The sequence below is a fragment of the Protopterus annectens genome, chromosome 7.part0, assembly GCF_019279795.1.
Source record: "Protopterus annectens isolate FY-2018-M chromosome 7.part0, PAN1.0, whole genome shotgun sequence".
NCBI classification, from domain to species: domain Eukaryota; kingdom Metazoa; phylum Chordata; order Ceratodontiformes; family Protopteridae; genus Protopterus; species Protopterus annectens.
Genome location: NC_056739.1, coordinates 1,736,533,041 through 1,736,558,788, shown reverse-complemented (window position 1 = coordinate 1,736,558,788; position 25,748 = coordinate 1,736,533,041). Strand labels below are relative to the sequence as shown.

Sequence of the window (25,748 nt, the reverse complement as noted above, 5' to 3'; positions counted from 1 at the left end):
CAACACAACTGACAGTACCAAAATTAGGACAACCCAGATTTCCAAAAAGAGCTACAACTTGGCTTTAGCAAACATACTGATTTTCTCTTGCTATGGAGTTGCAAAAGTACTTAATTTTAGACAGCCTGATTTGGTTAAAAAAATGCAACATCTTCTAGAAGTTCCTACCAAACAACAATGTTTCTGAGTAAATCTATCAAAAGAAAATCAAATCAATTTAACAGTGGGCACTGGTTTACAGGTAAGTCTTTAACTTTCATTAGGCTTTTTATGCATCCCTAGTCCTTTACCTGAACATCACTAGCCTCCAGCTTGTTTTTCTACAGCCCCCTCCACTTTCTGTACCTTCAGAGGTCCTTTCTGTACAACCCTGAACATACTTGCTTTGCCAGATGAGCCTGCCTACTTCTCTGAGGACAAAGTCTTGCAATTACTAAATCCTAGGGCAGGATTGCAATGTCGCAACCTGGGGAGCAACAGAAAAGCACTTCGTGGTGGCTAGTCAAGACCTCTAATACAAGGAGTGAAATGTAGTGATACCAATGAGCATGATACACTGACAGTGGATTATCTGTATATAAAACATAAAGACTAAAACCCATCACAGAAATGTTACATTCTCACACATCAATAATCTAGCAAGTACCTATAGACATACGACAAACGCACCCAGCTGGCATACACTGGACATCTCATGACTTCTTTTTAAAGACTACAGCATATGAGATCTCTGGACTCTAACAGAAGTTATGCTGAGTGCATTAAACTCCCCTCCCCCACAAAGTATGCCCTCTGGAAAGGAGTATTATACCCTTCTACATGTGTTCCTCAGTGGATGATCTTATCAGATGTATGTAGATTTGTCACCACTTATGGCAGGAGATAAACTAAAGGAGAGCTGACCAATAACCACTTCAACTTATCTTCTCATCTAACACTTTTCATCACAACCACACACTGATGCATTTTCAACCTGGATCAGTGGTGGCAAAGGTAAAGTGAATACCTGTCCACTGCAACAGTAGGCCACTAAAATTTTGTAACTTCTTCAGCACAGAAGTCAAGTTATTTGAAACATACGACTATGGTGGTGGTGCCACACTGCACTACAAGTAGACCCTAAGACTATCAAACTTGTCAAGGCTTGCAGGTGGCACAGCAGTGTTTTTATATCCACACGATTATGATGAAGGTGATAATCTAACATGATGTTCATCATACTGATCACTACTGCAGTAGCCTTAGTTATATGGGTTATAGCCTGCCAAGGATATAACAGCTAGCCAGCGTTCAAAGCTTCAGGGCACCATCCACGCACCCAAACTCTCAGGCAGCTCATGTTGAGCTGACTAAAAGACAAGCTTGGGAACCAAACCCTTCAGATCTTCACTGCCGCCAAACACCTCCTTTCAAAGATTGATAGTTGGCTTGTGCTGTTCCTATGCTGGCAGATAAGTTCCCACTAGGGAAAAAAACCTTCCATTTAATAATTTTATTATAGATACTTTCCCCTTCAGGAAAAGTTATTTTAAAGCCAGGAATTTGTGTTTTAATAGACAGTCACAAGCTAACACTGTACTTTTAAGTGGGAGCACTCTTTTTTCCTGTTAGTTTAAAAGTTGTTTACAGTAACTGAAAAACATTTTTCTTCTGTGGAGAAATTGTGGTTATTTTACTTTGTGGGGCTGGCAAGGTGTTTTAAAGTGCTTTTTACTGTGTTTCTGAAAAACGTGTCTTTTAAAAGACTTTGTTTATATAGGCATTTGCTGTTTGTTTTCCTCAGAAAAGAGGCACCTTTTTTGGCTTGACCATGGAATAATCCGTCGGTTTCACGGTCAGTCCTTTCAGCCACAAAAAGAAAAAGTTAAGTCAAGTTAAGGCAAACAGTCTTTGTCATCACAGCAGGCTAGCAATTTGCCTCAGCCACAGGTGGGGAACTCTGCTGTGGCCATTAGTTGTACCTCGGACCATTCATCTTTTATCCCAGATCCCTCGGGTGTAGCTCCCTCCAGCATCTATGGCCAGGGGGGTCAGCCACATACTCTGCGGCATGTTGGGGTCCCCTCAGTAGGCAAAGGTGAGCCACTCCTGTCAGTAGTAACAGGGAAGTCTTCTCGTTTTGTCAGAATGTTGTGCCCATCCCTGGAGAGCTGTTGAGGCTGCCGCTGCCATTAACAACACTAGTGACCCCAATTTTTCCTGTCAAAAAGAAACAGAAAAAACAAAACACGTATCTACCACTCCATAAATTTCCTTAGGAGTAGTCTCAGGGTTTAATTCATGATATTGATTCTTCTTGTAAAGTAGTTTCTAAAACAATGAGTGAGAAGGTCACACTGAAAAAACAATCAGTAAAAACAAAAGGAAAACTCCAGCCAAGCTGGAACTTCCAGTGAGTGACCTCTCAAACCTAATTGATGAAACTTACTGAGGCACACCATGGCAATAAGAAGCTGACCTTATATTTCTCAGAAAGAAAATAAAATACACTTGTAAAAACAAAGAAACGTTTCAAACCAGTAAAGAATGCTTCATCAGACTATTCAAACACCAACAGAAATATAAAAGAAACAAACATTTCATAAAATCTTTTTAAATGTGTACATGAAAAATGCTGTTGTTAATATTATTAAAAATTCTGTTAAAAAGTGGTAAGCTATTGAAAGTGTGTGTGTGTGTGTGTGTGTGTGTGTGTGTGTGTATATATATATATATATATACATATATATATATATATATATATATATATATATATATATATATATATATATATATATAAATCAGGAGAGATGATAGATGCATTCCAAGACAGTATAGTAAGAAGGAATTCAATGAGGAAACAATATATATATATATATATATATATATATATATATATATATATATATATATATATATATACATATATATATATATATATATGGTAATGAAGGTGTCTGTAATCCAACAGAAGAAACAAAGAATCATATGATGTTGAACAAGCCTGTGATATCTTTCACTAGTAATAGCAGGAAAAATTAAGGAGATTTCTATTAAAAATTGGAACATCTTAACAATAGACGATAAGATACATCAATTAGTAGGAGATACCCCTAAATTTACATATAAGAATACCAAATCCTTAAAGCATCTATTATCTTATGAGAAAAAAAGAGAAACAGCAGGTAGAATCATTGAGGAAAGGGACATACTCATGTAGGACTTGTAATCAATGTTGTTTCGTATCAAATAACAAATTTATTCATCCAGACACTGGGAAAGTATACTGTTTTGACTTCTATGCAGATTGTCGGACACATGACTTAGTCTATCTACAAAATGCACATCTTTCTATGTTGGTAAGACAAATAGATCTCTCAGAGAACATATAAGAGAACATATGTATGCCATTAATAGGGAAGATGAAAATAATGCTCTGGCCAAACATGTCATAGATAAGGGTATGACACACAAATTTAACATGTCATAGATAAGGGTATGACACACAAATTTAAGTTTATGGCCATAGAATTGATACATCAAGATACTAGGCTAGGTGATTATAAAAACTATACTAAGCAAAGAGAAAGTCGATGGATCATGAGGCTGCAGGCAGATAAAGACTCCGGTTTAAATTATATAATTTCTTTGAAACCCTTCCTAAGTGCTAGGGGGCTTCAAGCATTGAAGTGCCATGTACACACTGTTCAGTTATATGGAATTTTTGTTATTCAGTTGTTTCCATATTTTATATATTCTTCTATGACTATATATACAGATGGTCATGTTCTCTTAGAAATGTATTTATATATATATATATATATTTTTTTTTTTCAGTCAAAATTGGATATATTAGTTTATTCTTATTTGGTTAGCCATCCCAGATCAACTAGTGTGGTATATATCTTAGGAGATTATGATGGTTTTGATTTAGATGAAGCAAGTCTATAGCAACCCCCGTTTTTCATTAATAAAATTTGGTTCCAAAGAGACATATATATTAATTGTTTTTACTGTTTTATATATATATATATATATATATATATATATATATATATATATATATATATATATATATATATACATACATACATATATACACTTTCATTAGCTTACCATTTTTTAACAGAATTTTTAATATTAACAGCATTTTTCATGTACACATTTAAAAAGATTTTATGAAATGTTTGTCTCTATCAATTTATGTGACCACATAATTGGTTTATATATATTAGTGCTCATTTCTGCATAATGAGATCACAATGCAAATTGGTTGAATAGTTAATTGAATGATGCTTTTATATCCAATTTCTGTTGGTGTTTGAATAGTCTGATGAAGCATTCTTTGAAATGTGAAAGCGCTTACTGGTTTGAAATGTTTCTTTGTTTTTACAAATGTATTTTATTTTCTTTCTGAGAAATAAAAGGTCAGCTTCTTACTGCCGTGGTGTGCCTCAGTAAGTTTCATCAATTGGATTTTGTGCTTATGCTCATGGGAGGCACCTTGCCCTTGCTGGTTGATTTGATACAGGAACTCTCAAACCTCTTGAATCAAAGGCATGTGGGATATATACAAATGACCCTTATGAACACCAATTGTTTCAGCTAATTGGCAATTCTGAATGCCCATGACTTGTTTCATTTTAATGGATAAATTCAGGCCAATAAAGCCAAACCACACTAGCTGTGGATATTCATATTTCGGCCTTGTTATGACCTCATCAGCACAGCACAAGCAGAGTGATTGACTAAGCACAAGAAACACAGGGCTGTTATACCCAGCTGATGTCCATTATCATTAGGGTGGCTGCAAAATATTCCAAATAACAAACTAAAACAATGAGTGCAAAGGTCACACTGAAAAAAAATTGTAAAAACAAAATGAAAACTCTAGCCAAGCTGGAACTTAGAATAAGTGACCTCTCAAACCTCATGAATCAGAGGCATATGGGATATATGTAAATTACCCTTATGAACACCAGGTGTTTCAGCTAATTGGCGATTCTGAATGCCCATGACTTGTTTTGTAGTTTTAATGGACCCAATCGCCAGAGTGCCAAAAATTTTATGAGGCATATACCAAAATATGAAGCAAAAGTCTGGACATTCTGCAAAAATATGGGCAGTTGAGAGGTATGGATGTCCGTGTTACTGCCTGCAATTTTCCTGTCAGTCAGTCAGGTGCCCCTAAAAAGGCAGATGATGTATAAAGTTTTTTAATCTTAAGTTTTATACATTCTTCCCAAACCTGATCCAGAAGCTATAGCTTTAGTTATTCATTCTGCTGCTAAGCATTTAGTTAATTCCAATTCTACTATTTCTGATAAAGATGGAAAGATTATTGGTCAAGAACGGGAAAAAAGTATATGCTTCTGCAACCCTGATTCTCAGAATTTTGAACTGCCAAGCTCATATGTTAAGGTCTGAAAGTATGAAGAATAATTTGTCTGCAGTTTCTTCTTGGGGAGAAATTCTGCTTTAAACAATTTAATTTCTTCTGTTGCTCATTTCATTATTTATTGTTTACAGTGTGTATGACTATGTGGCTACTTCTGCAAGGGCTATGGTAACTGGTACTGTTTTTGAGGAGATTTGCCTGGCTGCTTTCTCAGAACCTTTTAGATACTGATAACATTACATTTTAAATTCTCCTTGAATAGAAATTTAGTTTTTGGTCCGTATGCTGTAGAGGTGATCAAAAGGTGTGGTGAAAGGGGAAAATATAAGTGACCCCCAGTGCAGATGCAGATAAACATATGTTTAAGAAGAAACAAATGCAGATAAACATATGTTTAAGAAGAAATAGCAAGGGAGTTCCAAGAATAATTCTGGAAATTCCCAAAACCAAGGACAGTCCAATAAGTCAAAGACTGAGAGACATTGTTCCCCCTCTTTCACCCTGACAGCCCCTTTTTTTTCGTCCAGAAAGTCTGAATCTCCACTTTTCTCTGACAACAGAGAGTTTCAAACAACTGGGTTCTGAATATCATTCAGCAAGGTTACAAATAGCATCATCATCTTCTTATCGGCTGTTCCCGTTAGGGGTCGCCACAGCGAATCATCGTTTCCATTTCTTCCTGTCCTCTGCATCTTGCTCTGTCGCACCAACCACCTGCATGTCCTCTCTCACCACATCCATAAACCTTATCTTAGGCCTTCCTCTTTTCCTATTACCTGGTAGCTTCATCCTTAGCATCTTTTTCCCAATATACTCAGCATCCCTCCTCAGCACGTCCAAACCAACGCAATCTTGCCTCTCTGGCTTTGTCTCCAAACCTTCCAACCTGGGCTGACCCACTAATATACTTATTCCTAATCCTGTCCACCCTCGTCACACTCAGTGCAAATCTTAACATCTTTAACTCTGCCACATCCAGCTCTAACTCCTGCCTTTTTGTCAATGCCACTGTCTCCAACCCGTATAACATAGCTGCTCTCACTACCCTCTTGCAGTCCTTCCCTTTCACTCTTACTGGTACTTGTCTGTCACAAATCACTCTTGACACTCTTCTTCACCCACTCCATCCTGCCTGTACTCTCTTCTTCACCTCTCTTCCACATTCACCATTACTCTGAACTATTGATCCCAAGTATTTAGACTCAATCACCTTTGCCACCTCTACTCCTTGCATCCTCACCATTCCTCTATCCTCCCTCTCATTCACACACATATATTCTGTCTTAGTCCTGCTGACCTTCATTCCTCTTTTCTCTAGAGCATATCTCCATCTCTCCAGGGTCTCCTCCACCTGTTCCCTACTCTCACTATAGATCACAATGTCATCTGCAAACATCCTAGTCCACGGGGACTCCTGTCTGATCTTGTATGTCAACCTGTCCATCACCACTGCAAATAAGAAAGGGCTCAGAGCTGATCCTTGATGTAATCCCACCTCCACCTTAAACTCATCCATCACTCCCACCGCAGACCTCACCGCTGTCACACTACCCTCGTACATATCCTGTGCCACTCTTACATACTTCTCTGACACTCCCGACGTCCTCATACAATACCACAACTCCTCTCTAGGCACCCTGTCATATGATTTCTCTAAGTCTACAAAAACATAATGCAACTCCTTCTGACCTTCTCTGTACTTCTCCATCAACACTCTCAGAACAAACATTGCATCTGTAGTGCTCTTTCCCGGCATGAAACCATACTGCTTATCACTAATCATCACGTCCCTTCTTAACTTAGCTTCCACTACTCTTTCCCATAACTTCATGCTATGACTGATCAATTTAATCCCTCTGTAGTTACTACAGCTCTGCACATCACCCTTATTCTTAAAAATCGGTACCAAAATACTTTTTTCTCCATTCCTCAGGCATCCTCTCACTTTCCAAGATTTCATTAAACAATCTGGTTAAAAACTCCACTGCCATTTCACCTAAACACCTCCATGCTTCCACAGGTATGTCATCTGGACCAACAGCCTTTCCATTCTTCATCCTCTTCATAGCTATCCTTACTTCCTCCTTGCTAATCCATTGCACTTCATGATTCACTATCCCCACATCATCCAACCTTCTCTCCCTCTCATTCTCTTCATTCATCAACCCCTCAAAGTACTCTTTCCATCTGCTCAGCACACTCTCCTCACTTGTGAGTATGTTTCCCTATCCTTTATCACCTTTACCTTCACCTTTAGCTCAGTCCCTTTGTCTAGCCAATCGGGTACAGGTCCTTTTCTCCCTCCTTAGTGTCTAATCTTTCATACAACTCTTCATATGCCTTATCCTTAGCCTTTGCCACCTCTCTCTTTGCCATGCACCTCATCTCCTTATACTCCTGTCTACTTTCTTCATCTCTCTGACAATCCCACTTCTTCTTTGCCAACCTCTTTCTCTGTATACTCTCCTGTACTTCCTCATTCCACCACCATGTCTCCTTGTCATCCTTTCTCTGTCCAGATGTCATACCAAGCACCTTTCTAGCTGTAGTTACCCAGCTATTTGATGACTCTTCACTGTCACCCAGTGCCTGTCTTAACCCTTCCCTGAACTCCACCTCACAAATTACCCTTTTTCAATTTCCACCATTTGATCCTTGGTGCTGTCCTCACACTCCTCCTCCTTTTCTTGATCACCAACATCATCCTACAAACCACCATCCTGTGCTGCCTAAATACACTTTGCCCCGTCACCACTTTACAGTCTCCAATCTCCTTCAGACTGGCCCTGCTACATAAAATATAATCCACCTGTGTGCATCTTCCTCCACTCTTGTATGTCACCCCATGCTCCTCCCTCTTGTTAAAATATGTATTCACCACAGCTATGTCCAACCTTTTTACAAAATCCACTACCATCTGACCTTCTGCATTCCTTTGCTTAACACCATACCTACCCATCACTTCCTTATGCCATCTGTTCCCTTCACCAACATGCCCATGTCCAACCTTTTTACAAAATCCACTACCATCTGACCTTCTGCATTCCTTTGCTTAACACCATACCTACCCATCACTTCCTTATGCCATCTGTTCCCTTCACCAACATGCCCATTTAAATCCGCTCAAATCATCACTCTCTCACCCTTGGGTACAGTCATCACCACTTCATCCAACTCATTCCAAAATGTTTCTTTCTCAAACATCGCACATCCAACTTGTGGAGCATATACACTAACAACATTTATCAATACACCATCAATTTCTAGCTTCATAAACATCACTCTATCCGACACTCTTTTCACCTCCAAAACACTCTTAGCATACTGTTCCTTCAGGATAACTCCAGCATAGCAATGGGAGGAAATTCCATCTTTCCAGGAAGTAATTCCTCATCCTCAAGACCAGACTCTCTTGTTTTGCACCTGTCCTTTATCATATGCTGCCCCAGGGAGTGACAGAACTAATTCCCCCTTCCCTGATGGGAAAGGGGTTTTAGTCAAGGGGATGTTTTTAGTTCGAAAGGAAGAAAGTGCTTGGAGACCATTTCTGGATCATTCTGCCCTAAACCTGTTTGTGATATTGCCTAAATTCAAAATGGTATCACTTCACAACTTATCACCTCTTCTTCCTCATTCAAATTTCCAGGTAGCATTAATTTTAAAAGATACTTCCCCTTCATCCAGACTTCAGACATTTAAGGTTATGTCTATCTAGGGTCTAAATCAGAAGACCGACAGCTAAAAACATGGAACACCCTTACCTCAACACTGCTTAACTGAAAGCAGGAAATGTCAAAAGGCCAGAACAGCAATTTTTCCCCAGGGAAAAAAATCACTGGGCCATTGTTGGGAGTTTGCAGTTTCCTCCACTGTAGTGCGATCTCGAAGTAGGTATATTTAAGTAGGGGGGATGTGGGGGGCAAAGCCCTCCACTTTATTTTGCTTGTTTTTTTTTGGCCCAGAGCTGTTTGACATTTCCTGCTTTCAGTTAAGCAGTGTCAAGGTAAGGGTAATTCAGTGTTTTTAGCTGTCTATGTAGTGATACAGACCTGTCTATCTAGATACGAGTTCTCTGCCTTACCCTTTGGACTATCCACTAAGCCGAATGTTCACATTGTCTAGCTCCAGTTATAGCTCATTACAGACTACAAAGTATCCACATTTTTCCATATTTAGATGACTTATTTTTGCAGTGTCTTTTTCAAAGTTTCAGGAATGTCTCTCTTGGGTGAGAGATCTCTTACACAAGCTGGGATTCCAAGAGAACATTGAAACGTCTTTCTTTACTCCTTTTCATAGGATTGTGCTTTTGGGATGTCAACCAGACACCACAGTTCACAGAGATTATTGTCCACACGAAGATAGAGCAATATCTATACTTATTTCTAGATTTTCCACAAAGATCTCAGTCACTGCACGGGTATACATCAGGATTTTGGGTGTAATGGCTTCTGTGAGTCTCATGATATCTCTTGCAAGACTACTCCACGAGACACATACAGTGGTATCTGAAGTCTCTCTGGTTCCAACATCAACACCCCTTGCATTTTTCAGATCCCAGTGCTAGGGTTTGTCTGAAGTGAAATTACATGGTGGAGACAAAAGATATCCCTAAATCCATGTCTCCTTTTCTCCTTCCCTGTTCTAAAGCACCACAGATGCCTCAGACTTTACTTGGTGAGTAGTTTCAGGAGGGATGAACGTGCAAGGCTTGTGGAGCATCAAGGACAGATGCAAGCACACAAACATAAAAGATATGTTTGCCCTGATCAAGGCACTAAGATCTATGAATCATCTTTTTTTCCCCAGGACCTCTTTCAAGTTGTTACAAACAATGCCAGGTTCATATAGTACATCAATAAGCAAGGGGTAACCAGGTTGTACCCCCTTTGCAGACTAGCCATGTTAGCTTGGGATACAGCTTCACAGCATATTCTCACTGTGCAGGCATCCTACATTCTGTCAGAGTAAAACTGTGTGGCAAACTAGTCAAGCAGGACAAGGACAGACCCTCACGAATGGAAACTAGATCAGAGGGTCTTTCAACATTTGATCCATCTGTGGGGAATTCCACAAGTAGACCTTCTTGCCTCCTCTTGGCATAATCAACTGGCAAGATTCTGCTCCAGGACTCCATGCAAGAAGGCCTGAATGACAAATCCTTTTTTTCTTTTCATAGGACAGTAATGTTCCTGTATGCTTTTATACCCGTTCCACTAATAATCAGGATAATTCTAAAGATTCAGAAAGAATCCTCCAAGATTACTGTGGTGACTCTTCTGACCCAGGCAACTGTGGTTCTCTCCTTTTAGAAATGGTCAGGGGCAATTACCACAAACTTCCTCACAGACTGGATCTACCCGCACAAGAACAGGGGTGTTTTATACACCTCAACAGCAATCAACTTCAATTGACTGCCTGGAAGATAGGGTCTTAATTCCCTTTAGGCACCCGTTTACTGATGACCCACAACAGGTACTATTGGAGGCAAGAAATCCTGCTGCTAGAAAATCATACATTAGCAAATGGAAAAGGTTTTTGTAGTTGGTGCCCACAGCATAACCAGCACTCGTCAGAGCTAGTTCTATGTTTTACAATATTTGTGTGAGTTACTATCCTATGGCCTTTCTCACTCCCCTAACAAGGTTCATTTATCAGCAAATTCAGCAAGTCTGCCTATGGATCCTCCCCTTTCAATGCATTCTCATGTCAAAATGTTTTTTGAAAGGGGTTGTGCCTAACAGGCCTCCAGGAAAACAGGTGGTCCCTCCTTGGGATCTTAATTTTGTGTTACAAAACTTAACACATTCTCCATTTGAACCAGATAACCTGACTGACGAGGTTCTTAACATGGAAAACAATTCTACTAATTACTTTGACTTCTGCAAGAAAAATATCTGAGTTGTAATCTCTTATGGTGAGTCATTCTCATCTCATTTTCCACAGGGATAGGGTTTCTTTGAGAACTATCCTTTTATGCCTAAAGTGGGAACTATACATCTCCCCATTTTCTTTTCTAAACCCAAAAATGAGGGAGAAAAGATGCTCTATACCTTAGATGTCCACAGACAACTCTGGCATTATCTTGACAGAACTAAATATTTCAGATTTTCGGATCAATTGTTCATTTCTTGTGAAGGTAATAAGGGACAACCTGTGTCAAAGCATACCATTTCTAAATGGCTGCCTAAACCTTGTACAAATTTATTCCAGGCAGTGTCAAGGCCCACTCTACCAGGACTTTGGCTTCGTATGTGGCTTTTTGGAAAGGGTTAGATTCTAGAAGTATTCTAGAAGCTGCAGCTTACAAAGAACTAGAAGCTTGATTCCTTCTCTAGGTTTAGATCAGGCTTTATAAGGACCATTCTCCATTTGCTCCTGAACTCTTCAACTTTCACCTCCCAAATGTAGTAAGCTAGGGTCTATTGCAGCAGTTATCAATATGATGAACATTGTACAGTTGTGTAAGTAAACGTACCATAACAATAGATGTTCGAATGATCACTGCTGCAGTAGCTGCTACCTCTCTCTAACCCCCCCCCCTCCTTATTTTTTAGTGTGTTTTATGCCAGGGTGTGGTTATTTTTTGTACTTCCTAGCATTGTTCTTTCAGGGCTCAGCCTCCTTTTGTCTGCTGGCAGGAAAGTTCTGAAGGGCTTGGAGCCCAAACTTGTCTTTTAGTCAGCTCATCTCGAGCTGCCTGATAGTTTGGGTGCACAGAAGGTGCCCTGAAGCTTTGGAAGGTGGATGGCTGTTATATCCTTGGCAGGCTATAACCAATCTACCTAAGGATATGGCAGCACTGTTATGGTAGGTTTACTTACACAACTGTACTGTCTAGCTTTTTGTGTGAATGGTATTCAGATGGCACAGGAAAGAGAAAATGGACAGACCTGATCATTTTGAGCAAAGTCCTATCAGCTGAAGGAACAGAAATGGTTATCAATTAATGGGAGGATAAAGAAAGGTACTTGTGTGCCTTGGGAGTGTATTCTTCTAGTAGAAAGACCCCTATGAATTCAGTCAATATGTTAAGCAAATGAGATACCACAAGTGAAAGTTTTGCTTGTGAATTAAAAACAGCTGAAGGCACAGAAGAATTTCTGATGATCCTGCAAGTGAAAGAATTAAAGTGGTTATGTGGTAACCTAGGTTTACAATGCAATCTAAGTTGGAATGTGGCACCAGAGTGGGTTGTGCCACATAATGAAACTGCCAGCTAATAGTCTTTGCTGGAGTCTCGGTACTTAGTGCCTCAGTAGCAGTAGCTCTTCTAATTCTCAGAGTCCCCAGTGAAATGGTATGTGCTGTTCCTGAAATCAGAATCTTGCATAATTATCCAGTGTTGCTGTGCCGATCTAACAGCAAAGGTAAAGATGGCCTCCAAGAAATCAATTTTATTTCTGAAACTCAAACATTGCCCTACTTTTACCAGACTTTAAAATTTTACAATAGTATCCAGAGAAGGTTAGAAAAACAAGACACGGTGTGGTTTAATACTTCATTTGAAGAACTGCACTTCAAAAAATTAGTAAAACCATTACTTAGCAAAACCAGTTATGAACATCGCACAAAGCACAACGATCTGTCGTGCGTGCCACAGTGAAATTCAAGCATACTATTAACACAACTAAACAGCGTGAGATATAAACATTATAGACACTGCACTTTTAATACAGTGCATTTCCAGTAGAACAGCACATTGTTGTTTAATGGATACTTACCCCATCCCCATGTATACAAGTCTCCATCACCTGGAAGAAGACAAACATTTTAAAAAGATCACCATACAAACACTGTTCAGTACTACATTCATTCAGTTTCAAATACTTATTTTATTCTAGTCAGGATTGTTGGGGAAGCTGGAGTCTATCCCATCATTCAACAGGCATAATGGCAAAGAACTAATCCCAGTCAAAATGCCAGTTGATTAGTTTTATTTATATATTACTTTTCACAACACACTAAAACTGATGTGCCTGATGCAACAGTATTGAGAATATGCTCTATTCAAGGAGTGCTCCAGCTTTAGGATTGCACTCATTTTTACAATGGCTTGCCATTTTGTATCGGTTACCTTTCTAGTGTTTATTTCATGGCAGTTATCCAGGTTGACATGCTGACTGACACTGCCCTTGTTTCTGACAGTGCCCACATTACAACAGCTCAATGACATTAGAGGTGAACAACAGTTTATGTTGTGTGAAGTGGATAAAACTGGTCCAGGGGCAGACGATCAACCCCGTTAAAGGAATAAATGAATAAAAAATAAATAAAAATAAATTCTGTGAATCAAACTGGACATAACTTTATGGTTTAATCTAAAATAATATATGTATTGTTTCAGTGTATTGCTTAAAGGTGTTTATAGAGCTAATGTAGTCACACAACTGACAAACTTCTCAATGCACTCTGACAAAGAACTGCAGATAATGAAACACTTTAAAATCTTTTTTGATGAGAGGCAATGCATACCCCACATCAAAGTGCAAGGGGCTGTGTTCATATACCTCTGCTATTAATAGTAAACTCTGGAAATGCAGCACCATGGGTGTATGGAGACTTTCTTGTAGCAAGTGTGCTGCAGATACCACAAAATCTGGCAAACAGGCTAAAATATGAAAATCACAAAGTCTGTTTTAGAGCAGCATACCTATTATTTACTGCTTTAGCACAATGTAAAAGTAATATGTAGTCACTTCTAGTACACATTACAAAGAACTACTCTGAATCAACGCATGTGGTGAATACTCTCATGATCATTACAACCCTCTGCAATGGATGGAAGTCTGAGTATACCCCCTGTCAGTGTCCCAAGAAAAGACATAGTGGGGGGAAGGAAGGAAGGTGCACAAAAGCCAGCAGCAGGACTTCATGGCACAATGTTCTGAAGGACAGCCCGTCCATCCTCAGACTGGAGATAAACATCAATCTAGTCTTTTTAAACTTACGTAACTGGTTCAAGTAAAATCTTGACCTTATGGTGCATCTTCAGTGTGTGAAGAGCTTTCCCTGTTCTGGTTTCTACTCATTTCCATCCTGGAAACAGGAAAAAAGCTGGTTCAGGGACAACAGGGAAACTATTCTATGAAAAAAACATGCGTTGGACCCTAAGGGCATCAAATAATTTCAAAAGAAAATATATGCTTCCAGACTCATAAGAGTCCATGGGACTGAGGTCCTGCAAATGAAGGTCGTTGCCATTGGGAATCATGATTTTAATATATTAAATTCAATGCTGCTAAACCAGAAGGTTAGGTAGGGCTGTTAATCATAAAGTTCAGATGTCATGGAGGGTGGACATAAACATAAGGCTCCTTTGGGAAACTATCTGACCAGTCAACAGAGGAACATAAGGTGAAAATGGGCAGAAAGAGCTGACACATGCACCATGACCAGGGAATAACAGACTTAAATCATACAAGTGCCAGAGTTACATCGGGATGACCTGCGGACTGGCCAGATGGACTGGTATTAGGTAATTCTTCACCCAAATGGAGATGATCTTCCACTTGGCAGAGTACATCTTCCTTGAAGGCTTCCTAGCAGCATTCATCATTTATGCAAATCCAGGCAAGATATCTGGTGGAATAAGAATCTCTACGGTAGAAGGCATGCCCTGAAGTGGAGCCAGCTATCATCCCAACCATCAGAACTCCCTGTATTACTAATGGAAGAGTTTCCTGCATCTCCAGGGAGAGCTGAGAGCCTGACATTATACCAGACATCACCTTTATGCCTTATGCTATATGCAGGAAGCATACGTACCTTAAGACAACCTAAAGGCTTTGGTATACTGGCCAGACGTCGAGCCAACCTTGGCAGGAGACCCCTATGTATAGAATACTGCAACAGTGAAATGGAAAGACATCTAAAAATTATTGCCCACAGCTCTTCAGACGATTGATGTAGAGGCCCTCTTCTCCATGTTCCTTGGACTGTGGTGGAGCCAAAGTATGCTTCTCACCCTAGTCACAAAGCATCCATTATCAGGGCTGTGAGTTCAGCTGTATGGATGAAAGGCCCACCTGAAGGCTGAGGAAATTGTGAATCTTTTCAAGGTCTTGTGATGCAGGCTTAAAAATAAGATGAAGATCCATAAGTATGTGGTGGTTCTGCAACCACTGACACTTCACAGTCCACCACAACAAACACATCCTTTGCAATGGAAATGTCATCGTGGCGATCATGGAGGGCATTAATCCCAGACACTGCAGAATGGTCTGAGACTAATGTCTGTACAATGTCCTTACTCAAGCAAGCAAAGACATGGTCTCCTGGGCAATTTTTTGGAGAGAAATGACTGCCACTGATTTAACCATACATAGGCAATCATTTGAGACACGATTACAAAAGACTTCTCCTAACTTACGATCACCCCAAAGAAAGCAACTATGAGTGCACAGTGAAAGATGCTTTCATAAATCACTTAATGATGCTACCAAGGGCCAGTCATCCTGGTAGAGGAAACACACAGAAATCCTTTTCTTACATTTCATCAGCCACTATGGTCAACACCTTGATAAAACAAACATTCTAGATACTGAAGAAACCCCAAACAGTAACACATCATGCTGGTAGTAGTAAGCACAGAGGAGAAAACAAATCCTCTGTGTGGGCCCTAAACACTAATGTTCCACAAGTGGTTAGTGGTTAATTATATCCAGCAATAGCAGTCAGAAATCCTGCAGCAACAGTGCTACCCCCCCCCCCCCCAACAAGAATCACCATCCAGAACCACATGCACTGGATGACATCTCTGACGTCCAAGAAGGGATGGAAACCTTCAACACCCTTCAGAATTAAGAAAATATGAATGTAGAGCATATCCCTATGGCTCCTTTCACTAGTACAGTCTACATCAGTCCCAAAAGCTTTGTTGCAATACTTTTGTTCCTTGACAAAGTTTCTTCTGAAGGAGAATCTAATATGTGGCCTATTGTGGCCATGTCTAGTGCCCACTTATCATTGCACTTGGGCTGCTGCATCTGCACTCCTGGACAACTTGACTGCCACAGGAAGGGTGAGCATTCAATGGGCCCATGACAGATACTAGCAGCAGCCATGTGGCATCTGGAATCACATATGCCAATGGCAGAGGGCAAATGTGAGAGATGTCTGACAGACTCTGCAATGGCATCAGGACATACTCCCCAAGTTTGTTCTTGTACACCTGTGCTTCAAGTTCTGACCAGTTACCAAACATTAGCTTGACATACTTTCCTTCAGCAGTGAGCCCTGGCATGGGATGACCACTTGACCCCCTTCAACTTGCACAAACAAACCCTGCAAGTCATCAAACAGACACTGGGATGACTATACTTAATTTCAGGAACCTTAATGTAAAACCAGGGGTTCTAAAGACTGCTCTCTTGGATTAAGCTGCTGGCAGAAAGCTCTAGATGACTGACTGTAAAAACGGGTGGTGTCTACACCTTGGATAACACCTTCTACAGATTGAAGGTGAGAAATCACCTCTCACACACCTCCCGTGGTATGTCAAAACAGATGATAGGTATGGTCTTGAGCCCTCAGTGTTGTACAAGCTCAGCACACGGAAAAACCAGAAGGCTGTTTAACACAGGACTTACCTTTAGAATGGTTAACATGTGGCGCAGCCTCTGAGTCTTAAACTTTATGAAACTAATCCTACTGAGACCTACACTGTGAACTCTCCTGATCTCTGTGCAAGAGGGAAGTGCTGAATGATAGCAAGCAGGGTAAAAAGAAGGTTGACACAGTATGTCCTGCAATTAAATAATAATGTGGACGGGGGGGGGGGGGGTTCCAGCAAAGGTTTAAAGAGCACTAGTGTGCATCACAAAGGACAAACAGGTTGTCAGTACTAGGGGAGAAGAGAGACACAAAAGCACTGCTGGCTCTGCACCCTAAATAAGCAGCACACCATCAGTACACTGCCAGGTGTGGGCACAAACTATAGGTAACCACCACAGCAGGCTATGAATCCTGAATATGAGAAGCACTGCAGCAGTATGGGGATAAACAAACTAAAGAGTATACTGCACAGCAGGCTGTGTGGCCTGCACTGCAAGAGTAGCCAAACACTGGTGGGGTATTCACAGTTATGCCAAGGATACAAAGCAGGACTTTAAAATGACCACCTTCACAACCTGCACACAAGATGCCGTAGGACGGGGTTATACAGTAATGCTAAATGAACACAGCAAACTGCCATTGTGTAGCCTCCTCATGAACAGTATGTAAGGCATTACAAGATTAATAATTCAGCCTGAGGGTTTACAAAAGAATCACAAAGTTCATGCTATACTGGATGGAGACTGCAAGCTCAAAACATTAAAAGAGTTGCGCAACCCTACATGTAGGGGAGAGATACACACAGTGTGGGTCACTGCTACTAAGCTAGTGTGCAGGAATGACCAATGCAATTCAGAAACATTAATGAACTCTGCTATGCTCATTATCCATTCCAATGTACTAGTGCTCATCTGCATCTCATTTATATTTGTACTCTAAGCAATATTACTAAACTAGTCTTATTACATTTGGACCCTCTAGGGCCCTGTACTGCTTTCAGCACAGTAGTTATGGTAGTGTTATGCTAATATAAAAGCGTGTAAATATGTACATATCTAACAGGTAGGTAGGTAGATTTATCTTAATGACATACAGGAGGTAGTAAATCTATGTATCTTGCTTCCAGATTTCTCAATGTACATCTTGTGTACATTTTTGCAAATATGGTGTGTCTGTGTGAATAACTACCCAACCAATAAAAATGCCACATTAACACTATCTCAACTCCACTAAGGCAAGAAGTTTACATGTGTGTGTGTGCGTGTGTATACATTTTACACCAGACCACATCGCTGAAAACACAAACTACTGAATCTTATTTCACTGAACTGAACTCAGTATATACGGCACTGTGTAGAGTACTGTATATCAAGTAAAAGGTATACCCCTGTTCTCCACTGTGGTGGGATCTTGGAGTTAGTGGTATATGTAGTTGGGGGGGTGGGGGGTACAGCCCACCACCTTGTTTGTTTTATATTGTATTTTACCAAAAACTTCAACACAATACATTTGAAACAATAGACATGCATAGTTGCAAAACACCAATGACTAACTCTCTCTAGAAGACAATATTTACTCAAACTACCCCCCCAACTATATATACTAACTCCAGGATCGCACTACAGTGGGGAAAAGGGCATATACCTTTTACTTGCCCTACAGAACTCTACCCAGTGCCATATATACTAACTGCATTTCAGTGAAAGGAGCCTAAACTTGAGAATGCAGTCACTGGAAGCTCTCCATGCATTGGAAGACGCCATTGTCTGTGCAGTCATGGAAACCTGGTTTAGGGCTGTGGAGAGCACCCTTGCCTTTCCAGGCTATACCTCATTCCACACATTCTGACCCCAAAATAAGGTCGGGAAGACTAAGGGTGGTGGAGTCCATCTTCGTTAAGGACAGGCACACCTCCAGACTGGTCTGCCAGCATGACGCACTGGAACTACTCCAGGTGCAAGTGACAGTTAGCAAGACACCCATCCAAGTTATAGCCAGCTATAGACCCCCCCTCTACGACTCAGGACACCCACTCCTCTTACCTGGATCTACTTGACTTCATCAAGGAACCTCCAACACCCTGATCCTTGGTGATTTCAAGTACCCCACCATGGACTGGGTAAACTATTCCTGCACTAATGTACTCACTCCATTCCTTGACTTCATCAATTCTAACATACTAGACCAGCTCACTAATGCACTTATTTAATGATTCCTTGACTTCATCAATTCTAACGCACTAGACCAGCTTGTCTCATCCCCCACAAGGGGAGATAACATTCTGGACTTGGTTCCCACCAACATGAGCCACCACTGCACCACTCCCATAGTATGTTCCTCCCTGGTGAGATAAGATCATCAGACTGTCTTGTTCGAAGTTTCTATTTCACCCAACTCCCAAGCCATAATCAAGCTACAAAACTTCTCAAAACCTGACTACAACCTCCTAAGGGAAGGGTATCTGTAGCTTCACACCACCACCCCATCACAGGATGCATACAACTATGCTGAGCAGTACGCCAATGTAGTATACAAGCACCTGTACAACTGCATGGACTCAGAGATACCCAACAAAACTAAAACCTGCTCCTCAAGGAAACGCAAACCTGTTCAGGAGACATCCTCTCTCAACAGGCTTTACAACAAAAGTAAGAAACTGTTGTTCAAGGGTAAAATGGAACAAATTCCAAATTGGGAAACTCCCTCCTTAGCCTCAGCAAGCAAATTAGATCACCAGTGAAAACCTCCAAAGCAAATTATGAACTAAAACTAGCTTCCGAAACAAAGGGAATCCACAAAGCCTTCTTCAGTTACGTCAGGAACCTCCATGGCAAAGCCCAGGTTTGTTCTGAATTAGTACTTAATAATATCACTTACACTGATCCTGTTGACTTAGCCAACCTGCTAGCAGATAGGTTCAGCACAAACTTCACCCACCCGTCCCCCTCAAAGGCCCTTTCGACATCCCCGATGCTTGTCCTGCACTTCACATCTCCATAGATCAAGTGTTAAAGGCCCTATCCAAGGCAAAGAACACAGCTTCCATGAGACCTGACAGTAACCCAGGCTGTATTCTGGCACCATCTTCAGCACGAATTGGCTTCGCCATTGAGCACCCTATTCAACCAAAGCCTAAGTGCAGGCTCCATTCCAGCAGAGTGGAGAACTGCCATTGTCATCCCCTTGCACAAGGGTGGTGCCACTACTGACCCTGGAAACTATCGCCCCATTGGCTTAACAAGTCTGAGCTGTAAAGCCATGGAGTGCAATATTATGGATCACATTAACAAGGATATAGGCAATTTCCAAGCACTTGACCCCACCCAGTTCAGATTCATCAAGGGCAGATCTTGCCTCTTTAACCTGGTTGACTTTTTTGAGACCGTTACCAAGGCCCTGGATGAGGGAAAGCCAGTACCATACAGCTTACCTTGACTTGACCAAGGCCTTTTACACAATCCCCACTTGGGCATCATTGAAAAGCTAACATAACTTGGCGTAAATCCCTATTTCATCAGGTGGGTGGCCAACTGGCTCACCGAAAGCACCCTCAAGGTCAAAATAGGCACCTTCACCTCAGATAGCAGACCTGTCACTAGTGGAGTTCCCCAGAGATCTGCCCTGGGACTCCTACTGTTTGGCATCTACTTCTCAGAGGTCCAGGTAGAGACGAAAGGCCTGTGGCTGACCAAGTTTGAGGACAACTGTAAGTCGGTTGCTGTCACTGACTCCCCAAATAATGTTAACATAATGCAAGAGGGTCTCACAGCAACTAATGACTGATGACTGATGCCAAAGTCATGGCCTCAAGCTAAATGCAAAAAAATGTATCATCATACCATTCGGCAGAAACACGGTCCCTACTGATTACCATATTAATGGAAACCCCCTAAACACACAACCTGCAGTGAGAGACCTAGGTACTCAGGTTGATAATCTCACATTCAACCATCATGTAGCAGCACTGCTCAGAAAAGCCTTTTACTTGGTTCATCTCTTAAGTAAAGGGATTGCATCCAGAAAAAAAGGAGGTTATTACCTCTCTATACTCCTTCCTCATTAGACCAATAATGGAGTATAACACCCCATTTGGTATGTACCTCTCCAAACATATGCACCAACTGGAAAGGCCACAGAAATACCTCACAAAGAGAATCCACTGCCTCCAACACCTGTCCTATGCGGACAGGTTCAAATCACTATCACTCTACTCAGTTATCATATAGATTGCTCAATCTGTCTCTCGCCTACAAGGCAATCTTGGACCCTGCCCTACTAGAGATGTTCCACATCCGTAAGTCTAACTCCTTGCGTATTACCTGCTCAAAAGGCCTGAATTTAATATGCAACATCAACAAAACCTGCTGGAAAGACAGGTTCATCTCCCAGAGGCTGCCCCATCTCTGGAATAGACTTCCCATACACGTCAAACAGAGTACCTTGCTGACCCTCTTCAAGCACAACCTTGATGAGTGGGATGGGAAACCACAAATTTGTTCCAGAGGTTCCACCTGTGTCCATCATTGACTTGGGTGACAAGTGCTGACTGAGGTGTTTTTTTTGGGGATATACTCTTGGCTAGGCTTGTAAGGGTCCCAGGGGCATTAGCCTAGTATCCTCCTATGATGTGTGTGTGTGTGTGTGTGTGTGTGTGTGTGTGTGTGTGTGTACACACAAAACGCACAGAAGTTTACCAACAAGCCTTCAACAATGTTTTTCAGCTGTAAGTATCAAAAACAGTGAGCCGAAAAACCTTAAGAAAACATCTTTTTTTTGCAAGGGAGGCTTGCATCTTTTTTTGCAAGGGAGGCTTGCCTGTTGTACCCTGAAATTATATAGACCAGTTTCATGGCACACTACAATGAAGAAAAGGGGGCCACTCTCCCCCTTAAAAGTGCACGTTTGGCTAACACAATAGAATAAATTGCAGCAAAACTCACAAAAAATAATTCTGATGATTGGCAAGATGGTGCAACACCCACAAAAGGTGCAATGAGTTGGTCGTTGTGCATCTTCACCCTGCAATCATAGTTTTGCAGAATTTTTAATCTCGAAACATCACTAACATGGAATAAACTGCTTTTGTGAATACACAACACTGAAAACTATTAAGTAAGTTCATATACCGCAGCTGTAATGTTAAGGAACAATACATTTATTTCTCTCTTTACTATCGGTGATAATTAAAACACTAATATTTTCTGTGCTGCAGCTGAAACACCATGTGGCAACTGCTATAAGCAACAGGTATTAAGGACTCCAATCTCAATAAAAATGTTCCAATTGAATGATATGCTGTTGTGACCATTCATTTTTGGAGTTATGTAACGGTCTCATTTCAGACTTATCTCAAGTAACTTGTACAGTGCAACTTTGTTCTTGGATATAATAACTGAGCCACTTTCATAAGGGAAGAAACTGAATCAACACTTGGGGCTGATATCAGGCAACTGCTGCTTTCCTTTACAAATATTTCCCCTTGCACATAAGAATGGTACATTACCCTTTTTGTTAAGAATGTCAGAACACAAGAGGGCAATCATTATTACTGAAATCTTGAAAACTGAAATTACACATCCATCTTGGTTACTAATATAGTTCCCAAACAAGCTGCATCAGAATACTTTCCAGCAGAGTGTCTAAAGTACAATTTAAGAATACAATTTAATTTACAATTACGAAAGGTTTATTAGCTTTGAAATCATAATCACTGACTGCATCCCATATTTCCACTTGTAGTAATAAAGAACTGCATGTAGCCACTCACAAACTACATCTGCATGCATTAAAAAGGGAAACAGCTTCCTTGTATATAATGATTTATGACCTTCAAAATAACGTTATGGAATTTAAGGCTTTAACTTGTCTAGAAAAAACATTTTAGTGGATTTGTTCTAGTCTGTCTATACTGGAGGATAAATGTCATAGGTTCATACTAGGCTAACTGCCCTTGTGGGACATTTTAAGCCTAGCCAATTATCCCATGTGAGAATTAAACTTTGTACCTTGTGTACATAAGGTAAACACTTTAACCATTATGCCAACCTCCCACCCATTGCAACACCACGACTGAGAAGTTATCCTTTTCAAGTGAAGCAAATGAGCTGCTTAAAGTAGCAACTTTGTCACTGAAAGGAACAGCACATAGACACAAGTATTACAAGCAGTGGTTTAGGGGAGACATTTCCCAAGCACAATCAATGACATATTTATTCAAGTGGCAGGCCAGCTTCAGTTCACCCCACGTATGTGACAGACCACTACATCCTTCCTCCACACCTGCATGGCCTACCTTCGCAAATGACATTTATGAAACTGTTGACTGCAGCTGAAGGAATTAAAGTGAGGCTGGCAGCAAATAATTTTGGTACTGTTTCTTGGAATGGCTTTAAGCTGAAAACTGGTCCAGAGCACCACAAGAAGAAAGGCAAATTAGAGTAAAAATAACTTTGGACATTCAGAAAACAGTCTATAAAGAGACCACCTTTAAAACAGCTTACCCTGTAATGGTGAAATTTTCATGGAATGGTCCAAATTACAAGCAGCTATCACAAATATGTAATTATTTTTGGCTCTAACCAATCTTTACCCAACTGAACTGGACTTTTCAAACTCTGATCAGTCAGCAGCAACTGCAAAGATTACTCAGCTAAATTTCTGTCATGTACAGATGTGGAAAGGAACAGATTACAGGGCACTAAAATCATGGACTTGCAACAACACTTCCACCTCCTCGAATTTCTCAAACCACAACAGGATACCAAATGCTGTTCTTAATTTTAAGAAAGAAACCACATACTAAAAAACAAGAATAATTTATTCTAGCGCCTTGGTGTAGCCACTTCCATGAAATCTGAAATTTCAATAAATCATGGACATTTGTAACAACTTAGAAATATAACCTTCAAAGTCACCACTGGCTCTACCATTTACCTTCATTACCTTACTCATTTTGAATTACTGAACTGGACAAGACCAATCAATCTGTTTAAGGCAGAAGTAACTAAAAATAACATCTGTCCAAATTACTACTTACAACAGTGGTATTTAAAATATCACATCTGTCCTACAGTGAACAATCATTAAATAATTTTTGATAGCAAGCTAGAGTAAAATGTTTTACTGTTTTACTCTTTCCATCTGGAGAGCTTAAATGTTTCCTAGCCTGATACCAAGTAAATTTACCACAGGACCATTTAAGTAAGGTCATATAGTGACCACGTTAGTTAAAATTATATTCAAATGATTTTTGTCAAATGATTTTACACAGAGGAGGATATGTCATGTGAGGGTTTCTGCTATCTATACTTGTCTTATTAGATGCCCAACAACCGTATACACTTCTTTTGCATCACTTGAATGCCACTTTTTACTAATTAGTGATTGCTTCATTTCAGTACCTAATAAAAAGCTAGGTAATGATAGTATACCAGTGGAATGACATGCCAAGAAGTAGTTTAGAACTCATGAATGGCAAACAACTTCACTAGTACTTTTGCTTTACTTGTGTGAAAGGCTGTAGCAATAATTAAAGTATAACTAAATTAGCACAATAGTCTAATTTTCACTACATGCCTAACCATAAGGTCATCTAGAACTATTATTATTCCACAAACAAGAGAAGAGCCTTCCTTGGCAATAAGCTTTCACAGAGCTTTCGGGTTCGAACATGAGCTGATTCTACTGATTCGCCTAACTGTAAGGTCATCTAGAAAGATCATTATCTCGCAAGTAAGAGAAGAGATATCCTATGGCAATAAACCTTTACAAAGCTTTCAGGTTCAAACATAAGTCGACTGTAATCTTGGCAACTATATTAACTACTTCTATACTGGTGGTGGTGGTGGGATTAACCTTGCCTTCTTAATGCTGTGTGTTCCAGCATGGTTATAACTGGTTCTGTGCATTATGGCTTGCGCTTTCATTACCCTACAACATTTTACTTTGTCCTAATGTGTTTTTACTGTTCTGTGATGAAGCAGTGCACATGTTCCTTGGTGTAGATCACTCTGCATGAGGAGGTGTATTTGATTAAAATCATGAATGATATAAATTCTGTCTCCGTTAAGAGGAAGGCTATAGCCCTATTCTTTTCTAATCTACTCCAGATCCACATATATGAAAATACTCATGCTGAATTTAGGATGTATTTTTGTGCACAATGCATCACCCAATCATCATCCTGGCCTGATGAGGAAAGTTTCTAACTTTGTTTGAACACTTGGACTTGCTTGTGAGAGATTTGTCTGAAGGATGTACATGGTGAGTTATGCTTACAGTTTAGACTGGAACTTGTTCGACTACAATAAAGGAACAATGGTGTTATAATTTAAACATTTACAGCAGTATTTGGTGGGAAATGAGGTACTCACTTTTCACATGGAACACCCAGTCAGGTGTGAGTGTTGTAGAATGACACCAAGCTGTACTGTGTAACATGATGGTCTTAGCTATGGGGAGGTGACCAAGCACCATCAAGACCTGATTACATGAAAGCTCAACTTTAGTACGGCAATATCAGATGCAACTTCTTAAAGTATATTCAGTAAGTAACATCTGGAAAGAATAAAGGTGTTTGACACAGAGCGAGAACAGACACACGACCTTTGTCATGGAATCTTATTATAATACCGTGACCTTTTTGCAGAGCAGCTAATACATTTCTTTGTGCTAGTAGGACATAGAACACAACAGTATTCTACTTGACCATCACTTCATATGGATAATGGATGGTGAATGAAACAGTAAAATACAATTCTGAAAACTGCAACACTTAGCCTGGTACGTTCTAGTTGAAAGAGTTTATGACAATCTG

The 25,748-nt window shown here is 40.3% G+C and overlaps 1 protein-coding gene across 3 annotated transcripts in view; it reads right to left on the bottom strand.

The window, feature by feature from the left end:
* The window catches only part of RCCD1 (RCC1 domain containing 1), a 552,668-nt gene that overhangs the window by 151,964 nt on the left and 374,956 nt on the right, over window positions 1-25,748 (bottom strand). For 2 of the 3 annotated variants that reach the window (XM_044078273.1, XM_044078276.1), the window contains exon 7: window positions 13,102-13,131. The exons of the other annotated variant lie outside the window; for it this stretch is intronic. In XM_044078273.1, the coding sequence (XP_043934208.1) occupies window positions 13,102-13,131 (30 nt within the window). The remainder of the gene's footprint in view (window positions 1-13,101; window positions 13,132-25,748) is intronic. 3 annotated transcript variants of the gene reach the window in all.